This window comes from Cloeon dipterum, chromosome 2, assembly GCF_949628265.1.
Source record: "Cloeon dipterum chromosome 2, ieCloDipt1.1, whole genome shotgun sequence".
Lineage (NCBI taxonomy): Eukaryota > Metazoa > Arthropoda > Insecta > Ephemeroptera > Baetidae > Cloeon > Cloeon dipterum.
Genome location: NC_088787.1, coordinates 33,284,238 through 33,298,625, shown reverse-complemented (window position 1 = coordinate 33,298,625; position 14,388 = coordinate 33,284,238). Strand labels below are relative to the sequence as shown.

The window sequence follows — 14,388 nt, the reverse complement described above, 5'->3', positions numbered from 1 at the left end:
CGCGAGTTTGTGTGTTATTCTTCCGTCTGCGCTGGTCAAAAGGTGCACTCGAGGCCAACTCAAATAACAACGCACAAATGTAATTGTAAAAGCATCGCTTTGAGATGCCGTGTTTGCTCGCTCGCGATTTATTTTTATTATATTTTGCCGGGGAAAACGCTTGAAAGGCAGCTTTGCCCTGTTCTCTTTTTCTTTTGATTTTGTCGGTACTGCTGATGGAGCACCTAAAATCTAAATAAAAACCAGACATAGAGCGTAATTTTATTTTTCCTACTAATTTCGGCATAGCATCTGCAGCCTTATTTTCACGGTAAAATTTTAAAATTAGCAGCGGGGGCCAGATTCGTGCGACGCGCAGATATGGCGTCCGGTGGAGTATGGCGCGAAAAAACGGTCACGTGAAAATGCGCGAAAAGAACCAAGTTTTCGTCAATAGTGACTGATGGTTTGCATTACTTGTAGCAATTATGTCTTTTGGGTCGTAAAAACAAACTCTTGACACTCATACGGGAATCCAAAGAGAGCTTTTTGTTTCCCACATTCAGACTCCATCTTGGATCAGCGCAGTGGGAACCAATTTTATCGCACATCTGGCCCCCGCTGAAAATTAGTACAGACTTCACTACTTACAAATAGGTAACCTTTTTCAAGAAGAGGAAATATATAAATTAGGTGTTTAAAATAATTTAACTATAATCTAGTGTAACGATATTAATTTGCTTGAAATTTTTCAATGGAATTTTGATTTAATTAGGGCTTATACAACATTTTTATTGGTATTTGGCAGTTTTAAGCGTCTATATACGTCGCAGTAGAACGCAATTAAAATTCATTTGGTGCTGAGCTTGTTGCATTAACAAACTAACGCAGCCAGGGGTAAACAACCACATGTTGACAGTTTCCCCTGGAGAGCGGCGCCAGTCCCCGATCTTTAATCAACTGAACCAGCCGCGGCGTGAGAACGAACATTATTTCCCTGTCTCGCATATATATATGTGGCTGGCGAATGCACCGCCGTGGCCGAAATAGTAATTATTTAATTCGCGGGCGGCTGTTTGCGTGGAGGCAACAAACATTGCTCTCACCTGCTCTCGCCGGCCGTGTCTAATTAATATTTCACGCACCTGTTTACTTTGCGTGCGCGCACGTTTATTTTCGGCAATTGCGGGAGTGCGCTTTTTCTACTCCTGTTTGCTTGGCCGAAAAATTGAAACGCGCGCTGCTCCATATTTGAACTTGTCCGCCAGCGATGCTGCTTTACAGCCTTTTGTGGACCTCCAAACCGGCCTTTTTAGAGACCAGTCGCACGCGCTCTGCCCTGCTGCACATAAACAAGCAGTGATCCGATTGATTCAAATATTTGCAATTGACCACCACTTGTTGTTTTTAAAGTGGATATTTGAATTCTGAAAAAATGATCGTTTTAAATATTCTCTGAAAAATGGGAAACAGCTAAAATGTTCAGAGGCTACTGTTTATATTCGTGTGAAAATCGGCTCCAAATTTTGCATGCTAATCAAGCGTCGAGCACTGTCTCCCTATCGAAAATCATAAATATTTTCGCTAGAAGGGAAATTTATCCCATTTTTAGCAAATTTTTGGTTAAACCACGACGAAAAGGATCGATATCTAGCGAAAAATAAGCATAATCCGTTTGTTTTTTTGAAAAATTTGGCACATTTTGAAATTTGAAAGTTCGTGGTATGGAAAATACGACACAATATTGTATTTTAATAAAAATTAATACATAATTTATAATAATTTTCATTTTTTCATTATTTACGTTCCTATACGTTGCATATACAGGGTTCGCCAATTTTGCAATGCGCAAAAATGCACAACTGGTTTTTTGCACACAAAAAACCGGCTGGAAAAAACCACCAGTCTTGGGTTTTTCCGCATTTTTCCGAATTTAACCCAAAAATATTCAATTTTCACTACAAAAGAGTCTGAAATTTCAGAAAGCTACGTTGAGTGTTAAAATTTTCAGTCTCTTGGTGAAACCAGTGGCTCTAATACTGATTTTGGTGATTCTGGAAAATCCCTTTTTTTGGTCATCCACTATGAGAATTTTTTATTTTCCAAAAGAATTCATGCGTTTCGGAAAAATGCGCAAAATTGCAGATAAACCCGCAAAAAAACAGTTTTTTGCAATGCAGTGGGTTTTCCGGAAAAATGCGGGTTTTTGCGAACCCTGTGCATATATGGGAGGCGCTATTGTAAAATCTCTTATTTATTAAAATAACTATTGTATGGCCAGCTGACAATGAGGGCCAGATTTTAATTATACGAATATTTAATTAATCATGTGTGCTTGTATTTATTTACGGCTCAGTGCGGCTAGAGATTACCCTTGCAAGTAATCGTTTTGCACTATTTTGCCAGTATTGTTTGCGCTTTCTTGCTATATTATCTAATTTATATTCAGTTCACCTTTTGTTGGATCTCCCGCGCCCAAAGCATTTGCCGAAACATATCAAAAATAGATCTCAGCCACTTCTTATATATGTACCAAGCACAAAAGAGCACATGATGTAATCTTTAATTTTATAAAGTTGCCAAGTTTTCATCGAAGGCATATAAAATCTGCCATCCCATTCATTTCTCTGCCATTTCGCCGCAAGCATTCAGATTGACGGCTCGTTAGCGCGCGGTAAGCAGTGTCTTATCCAGCTGTGCGCATTCGATTCACGTGTGTCAGGCCAGGCTCTTGGCGCCGTCAACCGCACCGCGGGTGCTAGCGGCTAATTTATTTATCAAGTCTGCCCATCACGAGGCGCATTAATGAACAACAATTTGCTGCGCGCTCGCTGGAGAGCAAATGTCACTTCTGGGACTAGCTCATCAATGCCTCGATTACGGCCGATGGAGCGTAAGTGCCCGCGTGATAGCTGCAAGAGTACTCGCTCCCCGTCACTATTTATTGCGCGCTACCTGCCGACAAGCGCAAATTTTTCACCCGCCGCGCCTAGTCTGGCAGACACTTTTTGCAAATTTCATCACCTCCCCGCGACAGCGATTGGGTGGGCTTTTATAGTCGGTGAAGGAAATTCTCCGTTGTGGCTTCGTGAATGATGTAGTACAATGATTTAATTCAGAGACGAGGCATTAAAATTAGGCTGTTTTATTAAGGGTACAGTAATATAATTAAAGTTATAAAAAGTAGGAGATTTAACTGAAGACCAAAATGATTTTCCTTTTATCAGAATCAAAATTTGAATTTTCCTGAAGGACATTTCAACGCATTTTTAAAAATTTATTGCACGCCTACAGAGTCAATAATTTCATGATTTCAAATGACGTCAAATTAGAACGCAACATGACAAAATCAATTGCATTTTGCCTGTTGCGCTATGTTGTATTTCCATTTATATTTATTTATGTCTACAGAACCACTCCGCCTTCAGATGAGTTCCTTATGGAAATGAGAATCAAGACGTGATGTTGTTATAGTGTAGACTCGAGATTGTCCGTCAAATTATAAAAATAAAAGTCAGGGGTAAAATATATATTTCCAAACACTTTCCCACAAATATCTCCTTTGATCAAATATCATTTTTGCAACTTCCATATCTTTCTAGACTTTTAATCATTTTTTCAAATATAATAAGCAATGTAGGGTTTAACTCTTTGAAATAAATTCAAAGAAAGGATATATTTTTGCTTTATAACGGATATTTAAGTTTGTACGAATGGATTTAGAATGTAATTGTTTATTTTTGGAAAAGTCAATATGCAATAAAAAAACAGTATATAAAGAATAACTCCCATATCACTTGCTCGCTGTTTGACTGTGCAACTATTGCAGTCAATCGTACCGTTGGTCAGTGATTTAAAATCCTCTCAAGCTATTTCCATAATCTGGACTTTATTTTTTAATTACTGCTGATCCACCAAACATTTTTGGAAAATGTGCGTTCTCAAGGCGCTTTGGGTTCCAGGAGCACAAGGCCCATGAATAAATAATGCAAAGGGAAAACTCATTTTCGCTTAAAAATTTACGGAGCTGTGATCAATCTGGGAGATTTCCTCATTAAGTCCCCCAGATTAACAAGAATATTAGATTAGTTAGTCGGCGTGCATTAAAATTTGCAAAGAGTGATGCGGAGCGAAGTGGATGTAGACAAGACACAACTTTCTCATCGATCACAGAGATTCAGCGGAAGCGGATAAATACGTGCGGCACGGCAATGAATAAATGATCAAATCCGAACAACACACACGCGGCGCGAAATTAATTTGGCCGCTCGTGCAGCACACACACGAATCGGCTTGATCCCCTGGAAATTAATTACGACGAGGCAGCTGAGCGGATGCTTATCGTGTGTGTGTGATGGGCAAAGAAAATTAGGCAGACGTCAAAAGCACGGCGATGCTATCCGACGAGCGAGAGAGAGAGAGTCGAGCAACCAGCCAGGTAGCAGCGAATCCGCCTTGAAGGCTCATTTGCCTAATTAACCCGCTTCTTCTTCTGCCACCGCAGTCTGCGCGACTCTTCCATCTCGCTCCACGCGACTGGCAGCTGCATCTTGTGCGGTTGCTGCCCGCCAATTAATTACCAGCCGACTCTCAGCTCTCGCGCTACTCGAAACCCGCAGCCTGAGGAGGAAAAGCGAGAGCATGAGCGGTGTCCCCTGTAGCCTCCCACTGTGCAGGACACCCGATTCCCGCCTGCCTCTCCGCCTTGCGAACTCTCCGTTAAATCGAGACGCGAGCAAATTGGTCTTTTTTCCTGGAACGCTTTTCTCTGGATAAGAATGGAAGCTGGCGTGTCAAGAACACGCCACTAATGTAATAACAGTAATCTCACTGATATTTGTATGAAGAGAAGCTCGATGTTATTCAATCTGTCTTTTCTGCTGGAAAAATTGAAAGGAGCAGGAAAGATTGAAATAAAAATGAAATAAATGTGCAACTCAGTGGGTAGAAAATCCAATTTACATTGACGCAGCTGAGTTCAATTATAATTAAACAATTATTCAACACATTAACACGGCGCTTGAAACGTGTCAGACAGGTGAACTCTTAAAAATTAATTGTATTGTAACAAAATAAAACCATGCAGCTTTTGAAAATTGAATCATTTCTTCATATTATTATAAATGACAAGATGTCACGGGTCAATGGAAAAAGTTGGCATGCAAACTCAACGAAATGCAGCATAAAAATGTTTCAACAAAATATTTATTTTTAGAGGAACAATTTTTTGGAATGCTTTGAGATCTCAAAATCTCACCTCACTGAGGTGCAATTTCAATAATCGAGCGTGTTTTCAATTCTCCTCACCGATCTCAATCAAACGAACATTAAATTTGATGTTCTTCAAGGTCAAAACTGTTAATTTTAGTTTCTAATTAGTCTAATAAAATAAACTCAGGATTTTGGAGTTTTTAAAATGTGTTTGAAAGTTGTCCCCTGATATTTGTAAATTTGTTTGGATCGTATGCGTGGTGCTCATTTTAGTTTTCAAGAAACTCCACTTCAAAACAAAACAAAAAACAAGAATTTTTCGACTTTTTCATGTTTTTGCAAAATCTCACAATCACAAAAACTGCACACCGCTAGATTCGTCTCGATCTCCCCTGACCAATTAATTAATTGCGATTTTAGTGAACTTAAGGAGTTTTTAGCTTACTTCAATTATAATTATACTAATTTACACTTTGTGCGCCAATTTAGGATATGTTTAAAACATTCCCGCGTTATAAATGAATTATAATTTTTCAAGGGGGTTGTAAAATAGCAATTGGGGTGGAGGAAAATCATCCCTTCAGCTACAATAATTAGGAAAAACACTAGAATTTTAAAGCTACAAATTAAATTGCAAACTAAACAGATGGAAAATCGTTTAAAATTACATATTTTTGTGTGAATGAAATTTTCATGAGGTTAAATCACCAAAATTTCATGTTCCAGGTAGTTCTATAAAATTTAGAAACTCTGTTTCTTCATTACAAAGAAAGCTACAATTCTTCCGGCCTGAGACATATCCGACACAGATTAATTGCCGCAACTATTCTAAGCTCATCACAGAATCCGTCTTTTCTTGCACCAATTCGATTATACGAGTGCTTGATGCCCGCCGCTGCAGCAGCGTTTTAGCAAATCAGCCGGTCTTACGACACGCACCAGGGCACAAAAAGACCACAAAGCTGTCGTTGCCCCGAGTGTGTCTGTTTCGGCGGCAGCTATTATGGCAGCAATAGAAAGGCACAGTCGTAAATAATTAATGCAATAATCCAGCGTGCTCGGCGGCGGCGTTGGCGGCGGCGGCGGCTAATCCCGCTCTAGGCTACAAGGCACTCGAGTCGGCCGGAACTAACTCGCCTCGCTCTTGTTCCGTGTTTGTTCAGCCCCAAACAAGAGTAAGCACGTACCCACCCTGCCCCGGCGCCAAAGGTGCGCGCGTACCTTTCCGCTGGCGCAACTTTGCGCCGCGGCGAATCAGAAATCGCTCCGTTTTAACTGATTAACTGCGAGTTCGCCGCGTGCTGCTGCGGGAGTGAGAAACAACAACGGCCAACTTGCCGACGAGATCAGACTTTCCTCCAACTTTAAACTCTTTGAACTCGCGGGGCTTGCTCTAGGTGCAAGTTTGACTTCAATTGAAGAGCTAGTTGTGTGCGGGCTCTGCGTCTGTGTATAAACTCTGGTTTTGGGGCTGGATGAAAGGCCGAAAATGGCTGTTTATTATAGTTTGCCAAAGGAAATTGCGATATTCAAAAGAGCGCTTTTAGGTACTGGAGTAGGGGAACTTTTCCCTCATCAGGCTTCTATGAAAACAAATTAATCCATTCATTCAACTGAAATGTGAAGAGGAAATAAGAGAATTATTAACTCGCAAACCAGACTTGTAAAAGAAAAAATAATCTGATTAACTTCATAATGATTAGCTTGTCGTGTTTTGAAATTGATTCCAATGGCAGGAATTGATTTCTTCGGACAATTTTAAACTGTGATCAGTTTTCCTTCTTGGGAAATTAATCACAGTTGTGCCTGTTAGAGCTCTCAGATTTGAAAACTGTTCTGGCAGCAATAAAGACTTAGCAACGGAGTATTTTTGCAGCAAAATTAAAACAGCAGTAGAGAGAAATTCAATTAAAAGTAAAAATTGCGCAAGTTGAGAACTTCACCGTCGGCAACGGTATGGTTGATTTATTCAATTTTCACCAAATTTCGGCTACTATCCTGATCCCCAAATCACGAGGAAAGTACACAAATGTTGTTGCTGCATTTTTTTAATTTTTAAAAGGAGCAGTAACCTAATCGAGAATATTTAAATCCACATTTTCCAAAAGAGAATTATTAAAAAAAGTGAAATCTTCTGTTCTCTGGCATATCTCCAAATATGTATTAATGGATATATTTAATACATACATTTTAATATTCTTTTGAATCACTAATTATGGATTAGTCAAAGCTTATTTCTTAAAGGGAGAAATAAGCTTAATATCCACTTAATTGGATGGCACTAGTAGCCTTCAGGGAAATTTACGAAATTTTTAATTTTCATCTAGAGTATTTTCGTGGTGTTATAGCAATATTTGCCTCAGTTGAATTTTTAAAACAGGACATTTCTATCACTGAAGGATGCTAGTTTTGGGCTGTCGATTCCGTTGCTCGTTTTACTTTTCGTTTTCACTCCGAGATGAGTGTAGAGAGTAGGCGGATGTTTTCAACATTCTCTACAGCTTAAACTTTGGTATGAAATTATTTGTTTTAAAAGTTAAGTTCTGCTGATGAGGCCTGCGGGGCCAAAAACAGCTGCTGTACAGTACAGTTCGAAAGTGTGTGATGTTATTTTTCTTTTAAAATATTTTCAACTTTTTATCCTTTCATTCTTTGGCAATTACCAGCCTTTGTAAAATTAATTTGATAATTTATTTAAGTCTTTGCGTGTCTTTGGAGTTTGGGAAACAAAATCGCAACAGTTAAAGACCTGCAGTTTTTGCCTCGTTTCTCCCTTTTCGTATCTGATTTACTTCCGGTTAGATTTGAATCTCGGCTGAAGTGCATCAACACCATCTCGGCACGTGCTGCACAGATTGCGGCCAATCTCGCCGCTAATTAATTCGCTTGCGCGGAATGTGCGGAATGCGGGCGAGGGACTCATTTGCGAGCGGCGCGGCTGCTTCGTTAGCGGCGGAGACGACACACACTGCACTTCTTTTCCGTCCAATTAGCATCCGCACCACATTTTTAATGACATCTCGCAGCACTTTGTAGACTGCCGCCTGGCTGCCTGGCTGGCTGAGCGCGCAGAGCTAATTTTTTTAATCAGGTTTGCCGGCTGTTTTCGCGCTAGGCCAATTAGTCCTGAGGATAAGATATTAAGTTAGCGCCACTCAGGGGGCGAGGCGGCAGTTTATTATTTTTTCATCCTCGCCCTCTCTCTCTTGGTGTGTATGTGTGTGTGTTATGTAATCTGTTGGAGTCTCATCCGCCGGCATGCTCCCTAACGGGCCCCCTGGGACTTCACCATCTTCTTCTTCTTCCTCCAGCAGCTCCACTTCTCGTTTTTTCCTCTCTCTCTTTCTCTCAGTTTCTGCAACAAAAACACATAACACACACCTATACTCACTCGCGCGCGCGCTCGCTATCAGCCGGCAGATAACAAATCAAGTGCAAACTTTACTTGTTAACTCTGCGCGCACCTTTAATTTGCCTGCTCGAATAAATTTCCTCTGTTGCGCGCGGCTGGGTGCGGCAACGACCGTTTTTCTCTTATTCTCTGCACACCTCTTGCAACGTTTTATCTCGAAACTGCAGGCAAAATAAATTATGAATTTAGCCCCGGCAGCTGCTCCTCTGTTTCTCAGTGGAATGGGCAAAAAAGTGAAACAAATTAGTTTGGGTGCGAGAGGAAATTTACTCTCAATTTTTGTCGAGCAGTGAAACAACTCGCAAAAACTTTTTACCAAATTGTATTATTAAGCTAAACCAATAGGGAAGAAATACTTACAACATTAAATAAATAAATGTGATTAATTATAATTTTTGTAAAAACTTTAATGTTGGTTTAATTCAGAGTCTTGCTTTATTAAGTTATTTCTTTTAATAAGAAATATTTCTTTATGGCTGCTAAGTTTTAATTTAAATTTTATAAATATTTTGAGCTGATTAAAGGCTTACTAAATTTGCATTTGCCATAATATGGTGATATTAATTTATTTGCATTGTTGTTTGTTTGAAATGATATGAGAAATTATTAAAGAGGGATTTTTTCCAAAAATATACCATGTTGAAGTCTCATGAGCTTCTATAATTTGGATATATTTAAAAATACCTTCATAATGAAATAGGTGGCAAAAGAGTTAAAATCAAATTAATTTAAATTTAAGTTGGCACGCTAGTTAATTAAAAATGGGGGGTTAATTTGCAGCCGTTTTCTACATCAGTAAAGCAAAATCATGATAACCGTAGGTGTCTGGCGAGAAAGTAAAAATTACTCTGCAGATGATTTTGTTGTAATAATTCTTGCTAAACAATTACAGGGAATCTTTAATTCGAATCTTTACTTTTGAAATTATAACCGTACAAACCCAAAGCTAAAAACTGGACCGATTTAATGATTTTCATCTTCTATGTTTCAGATGCCAACTGCATCTCCTGGAACCAGTGGTGGACGTATGACGGAATATCCGGTAAGCGATTGTCCATTTTTCAAACGCGGCCAGGCCAGGTGGTGCGTTGCGTGGCCTGCTCGTCTCTGGCGAAAAGATCACGCACACGTGAAAAGCGAGGGATGTATGCTCCTTTGATGCGGGCCATAGCCGGGAGTTTCGAAAGCCGGCGCGCCGCTGAATACCGCAAAAAGATTTTTATCGCTCGCGTCCAATTTTGCGAAAGTCGACCTCTTCAATTATGCTCCTTTCCGTTCAATCTTGATTCTGTTTGGGAAATCCCTCGTCGCAGAGAATAACAGAAAGAAAGAGCGAGTCGGATTGAAAAGATTACCGCGCGCGCATGTGATTATCCCATGCCGCGCGCGCGACTTTCATCTTTTCATGCGGCGAACATGTACGCATGCAGAAATATGAATAGGGAGCAGCTTTTCAGTCTGAGCTCGTTATTATTTACCGTCCCACCTCCGACGCAATGATTCACCACCCTCGAGGGAAGTGAGGGAAAATTAGATCGAAATTTTCGGCCTCCTCGATTTATTTTGTATTGACTATTTTTTTATGAACTGTACCAGTTCTAAATGTCGGGATATGATATTTCTTTAGACAAAAATTGGGAAGTGAGCGCTGGTTTCCTCAATTTTCATTCAATTGAACGCATTGAAAGTTTTTGAAAAGCGTGTGTCACGGATTTAGATATTAATTTGCATTAAAATCAAGTAATTTCAATAAAGATCATGAAAATTGGTTGTTGTTTAGTTTCTCCGTACAACTAGTCGATCAAAAGTAAAGAAAAATAGTGCTTTTATAAATTTTATTCCGTAAGCAAGTTCATTGGTGAATTTTTCCATTGAAACACGCCAAGCGATAACACTGTCAACACGGAGAGTTCCCTGCTGCAACCAGGAAATTCCCCAATTTTGGTCTCGTTGAAGAGTAAAATTAGTAACACGACCAAATTTATTCTCCGTGTCTGATTTTTCACATTTAAATATTTCCCGCGATAGAAGCGTGGCTGTGCTGGTGTCAGTCGATTGAAAGAGCAGACTATAGGTGCATTTTTGGCCTATCCCAATTCAAACACGAATCTATATTTTCTTTTTAAATCTTTATCATCCTTAGAGACTGTCAATGTTTTTAATGTGGGAAATTTTTTCTGTAAATTCAAGTTTTATTGGCTAGAATTATTTAAACTACTCATAATTTATGTGGCGTTATGGAGATTATAAAAAATCATGTATCCGGTCCATATTTATAATATTTATCTGCGTCAAAAATCAGAATTCACATCTGAAAAGGATTAGTCAAGCCTGAAAATCGACTGCTTTTGTCCTAAAAGTTCACAAAAAGAGCCGGTTAATCTGCCAAAATATTGACAAAAAATCCCCCAGTCCACAAAAGCGATAACTCAGGTGGCTCTCCTTTCACACAACAATATTTCAAAACCCTTTTTATGTTTAGTCTCCAGTGTTATCGTACCAGTGCCTACTCAATAAAATAAATAGCTTCATCCACAGATCAAAAGCCATCCAAACAAAACATAAATTCAAGCGATTCTGTCATTAAAACCTTTGAATAACGCCGACGCTCTCCACTGAACCAAATCAAATAATTCACAATATTATGCGTGTGTTGCGTTATTTTCTCGATTCGGGGAAACATTACAATTAGCGCTGAAGGCTCTTATCGCGCTCCACATCAGCCACGGCCGATGATTCTATTCAGAAACGTGCGCCGAGTGGAAAAGTGCAGCAGTTGCGCGCCAGCAGCAGTTGCTAATCCGCGTTTAACAGCCGGCCCGACGCGGCGGCGGATTGTCGGCTACTTACACGCTCGTAATGCGAACGCAAACGACGCCAATTTCCACGGCTCAAGTGGCCGCGCCCGATTTCGACGCGGCGGAGGTTCATTTGATATGAGAATAACTCGCACCTGGTAGGTTTAATGCGTATTAGCGGCAATAAAAGCAGGCGAGCTTACACACGCGCTCGCCCGCCCGCGTAATTGCATCATTTTGCCGAGCTCGACGCACTCTGAAAGAATCCACCGGCCGCGCGGCCGCGCCGTGCGAGCGAGAGAGAAAGAGAGAGAACCGACCGTTTGTGTGGCAAAACGCTCTGGTTGTTGCTTTTTATTTGGTTGCGATTTCATGCATTGTTGGAGCAGGAATGGAAAAGTGTACTGCCATTAATCGCGCCGGCCCCGTTCGCACGATTATTTTTATGAAGTGCGCTGCGCATTCCACAAACTTTCCTGACTCCTCTAGTCGCGGACAAATTCGCCTCTAATACTATTGCTCATAGGTTCGTCCAGGCTTACTGATAATCAGAAACGCTTGCATAAATTTACAATAATATGATTTGTTTCCTTAATATAAAATTCGTTAATCACTAATTTCAACTATATATATATATATATATATATATATATATATATATATATATATATATATATATATATATATATATAAACGGAAATCAATACAAACATTTGTGGTAAAATGTCAATTTTTTCAGAGACTTTTGTAATACATACGTCAAAATTTTAATACAAATTTTAAGTAAAATAGAAATAAAAACATTAATTTGAAATTATAATATGTAAATTATTAAACAAAGTTTTCTTTCAATTTATTAAAAAATAAAAAAGTGTTTAAAAAATTGTAGTTGATAAATTCAATTTGACATTTTTTGTTTATATTTCTTACATTAATATATAATTATACTTTTTAACTGTTATTTATTTTATTAACAAACGTATATTCATTCCAATTCAATATTATTTTCTTCCATTTATCCCAAATATTCCCGCGGTGGACATCACCGCTAGAGTTGTTTTAGCCAAACGCAACGGCATATCTTCGGAAGAGATTTGAGTAGCTTAGTTAAATTTTGCCTGAACTGGAATCGGCCCCATAAAGTATTAGTCTCAATACACTTTCTGGCTCTAAATAATATATTATCTCGCAAAAGATTTTTCGTAAAATGTGACAAGTTCTGAAGGACCAAGAAAAAATGTAAAATAAGTTCATTTGTACGCCCAGATTTTTAGAGAAAACAAAATATCATTACAATTTTTTTTTAAATATAGTATAGTTCATGCTGAATTTACTATTTTAAAATAATGTGTGTCTTTGAAACCTCAATCAAAGAGTTGATAGTTTAAGCCAAAAATATCTCATCAAATGGAATTAAACTATAGAAAAACTAGATTACGTTTCTCGTAGATTATAAAAATGCACAGTAAAAGCTCTTACGAAGATTTTTATAAAAGGGTTTATATGATTTTGGCACTTGGCCAGATGATTTTGCGTATGCAGTTGAAAGTTTATTCGTTTCAATTTTTAAATATCTTAAATGAATGGAAGCATTATAGTTTCAAATTGATCTTTATAAAAGATATATATATATATATATATATATATATATATATATATATATATATATATATAAACGTCTAATCTTTGTCGCTTGCGTAAATTATCAGTCGGAATTGTATTTCCAACAGCCATTGAACCAAAGTAATTAGCGTATCCGCACAATGGATAGGGCGTTTCTTAAGCAAACAGCGTTTTGAATGATGAGCTGCGGAAACGGCTCAAGACGTTAGGGCCCATTGTTGCGAGGGCAACTTTTCCAGCGAGAGAGAGAGAGCGAGTGGCCGGTCGGTCGGCGCGATGGCATAATTGATGGGGGTTGATGGACCTCCTGTTCCTTCCTCCGATGCCCGCTCTCAATATTTCATGTCCACCTGCACTCGGCGCAGCGCACGTTCGCTTAACAAGACTATCTATTGCCGCGAAACATGCGAACGAACCCGCACACACACACACACACACACACACACACCATAGGCAGGCCCGGCCACGGCCAAGAAGCAAGAAAGCAGCCGACGCGAGAGCTCTTTTGTATGTACACACACTACACACTCACTATGGCGCGTCTTATCTGCCTGGCCAGGAGCATTTGTATTCAAATTCGCCGCCCTTATCTCGGTTCGCATCGCAGATTGGCCATCTCAGCCGAGGCCAGAATTGAATCCGCAGACGCCGGTAGCGGAGGCAGCGAGCGGCAAATTAAAAATGCAAAGAGAGAAAGATGGCCAAGATAGAAGCAGCCGCGCGCATTAGAACAGCAGGCCGCGCATTGCAGAGGCCCATCCACACGATCCAAATCGTGTCTATTCCCTCAGGATCATGGTTCATTATTGAAATTTCTTAAGTAAAGACGAGAATTCATTGAAATATTGTTCAAAAGCACTAATATATGGTGAGAAATATGATTTTTTTCAATTAATTCACAGAAATGTTAGTTTAAAAAACAAATGTGAGTCCGATTTTAGTATGAGTGGGCTTTCTATCTCATTCAAATTAGTACAAAAATTGTATTTTCCAATTTACAGAAAAAAGAAACGGCCGAACTGATTTTATTTGCACAAAAAAATAAATTTCTAAGACGTATCCTATTTAAAAATCATTGGAGAAACCAATTCTCAGGGATAGAGGCGAGCCTTAAAGTGGAATGATACTGGGCAACAATTGAAAACTATTTAAATTGTTGGATGCCTTAAACAATGACCGATAAACAATTTTTCAACAATTTGCAATAATTAAAAGGACCATCCTACAGGAAAAATTCAAATTTTGCCAATTTTCTCCAAAATTTACATTGCTTGAACATATTTTCTTGGCATATTCCGATTCCTCTCGTCGAGATCTGTCCAACGGTGTGTGCCACTTATTGGGGAAACTCTTGGTTTTGAAATT

General features: G+C 39.1%; 1 protein-coding gene across 2 annotated transcripts in view; it reads left to right on the top strand.

The window, feature by feature from the left end:
- Nucleotides 1–14,388, top strand: part of CARPB (Carbonic anhydrase-related protein B) — a 91,780-nt gene that overhangs the window by 24,368 nt on the left and 53,024 nt on the right. For both annotated transcript variants that reach the window (XM_065478765.1, XM_065478764.1), the window contains exon 2: nt 9,594–9,644. In XM_065478765.1, the coding sequence (XP_065334837.1) occupies nt 9,594–9,644 (51 nt within the window). The remainder of the gene's footprint in view (nt 1–9,593; nt 9,645–14,388) is intronic.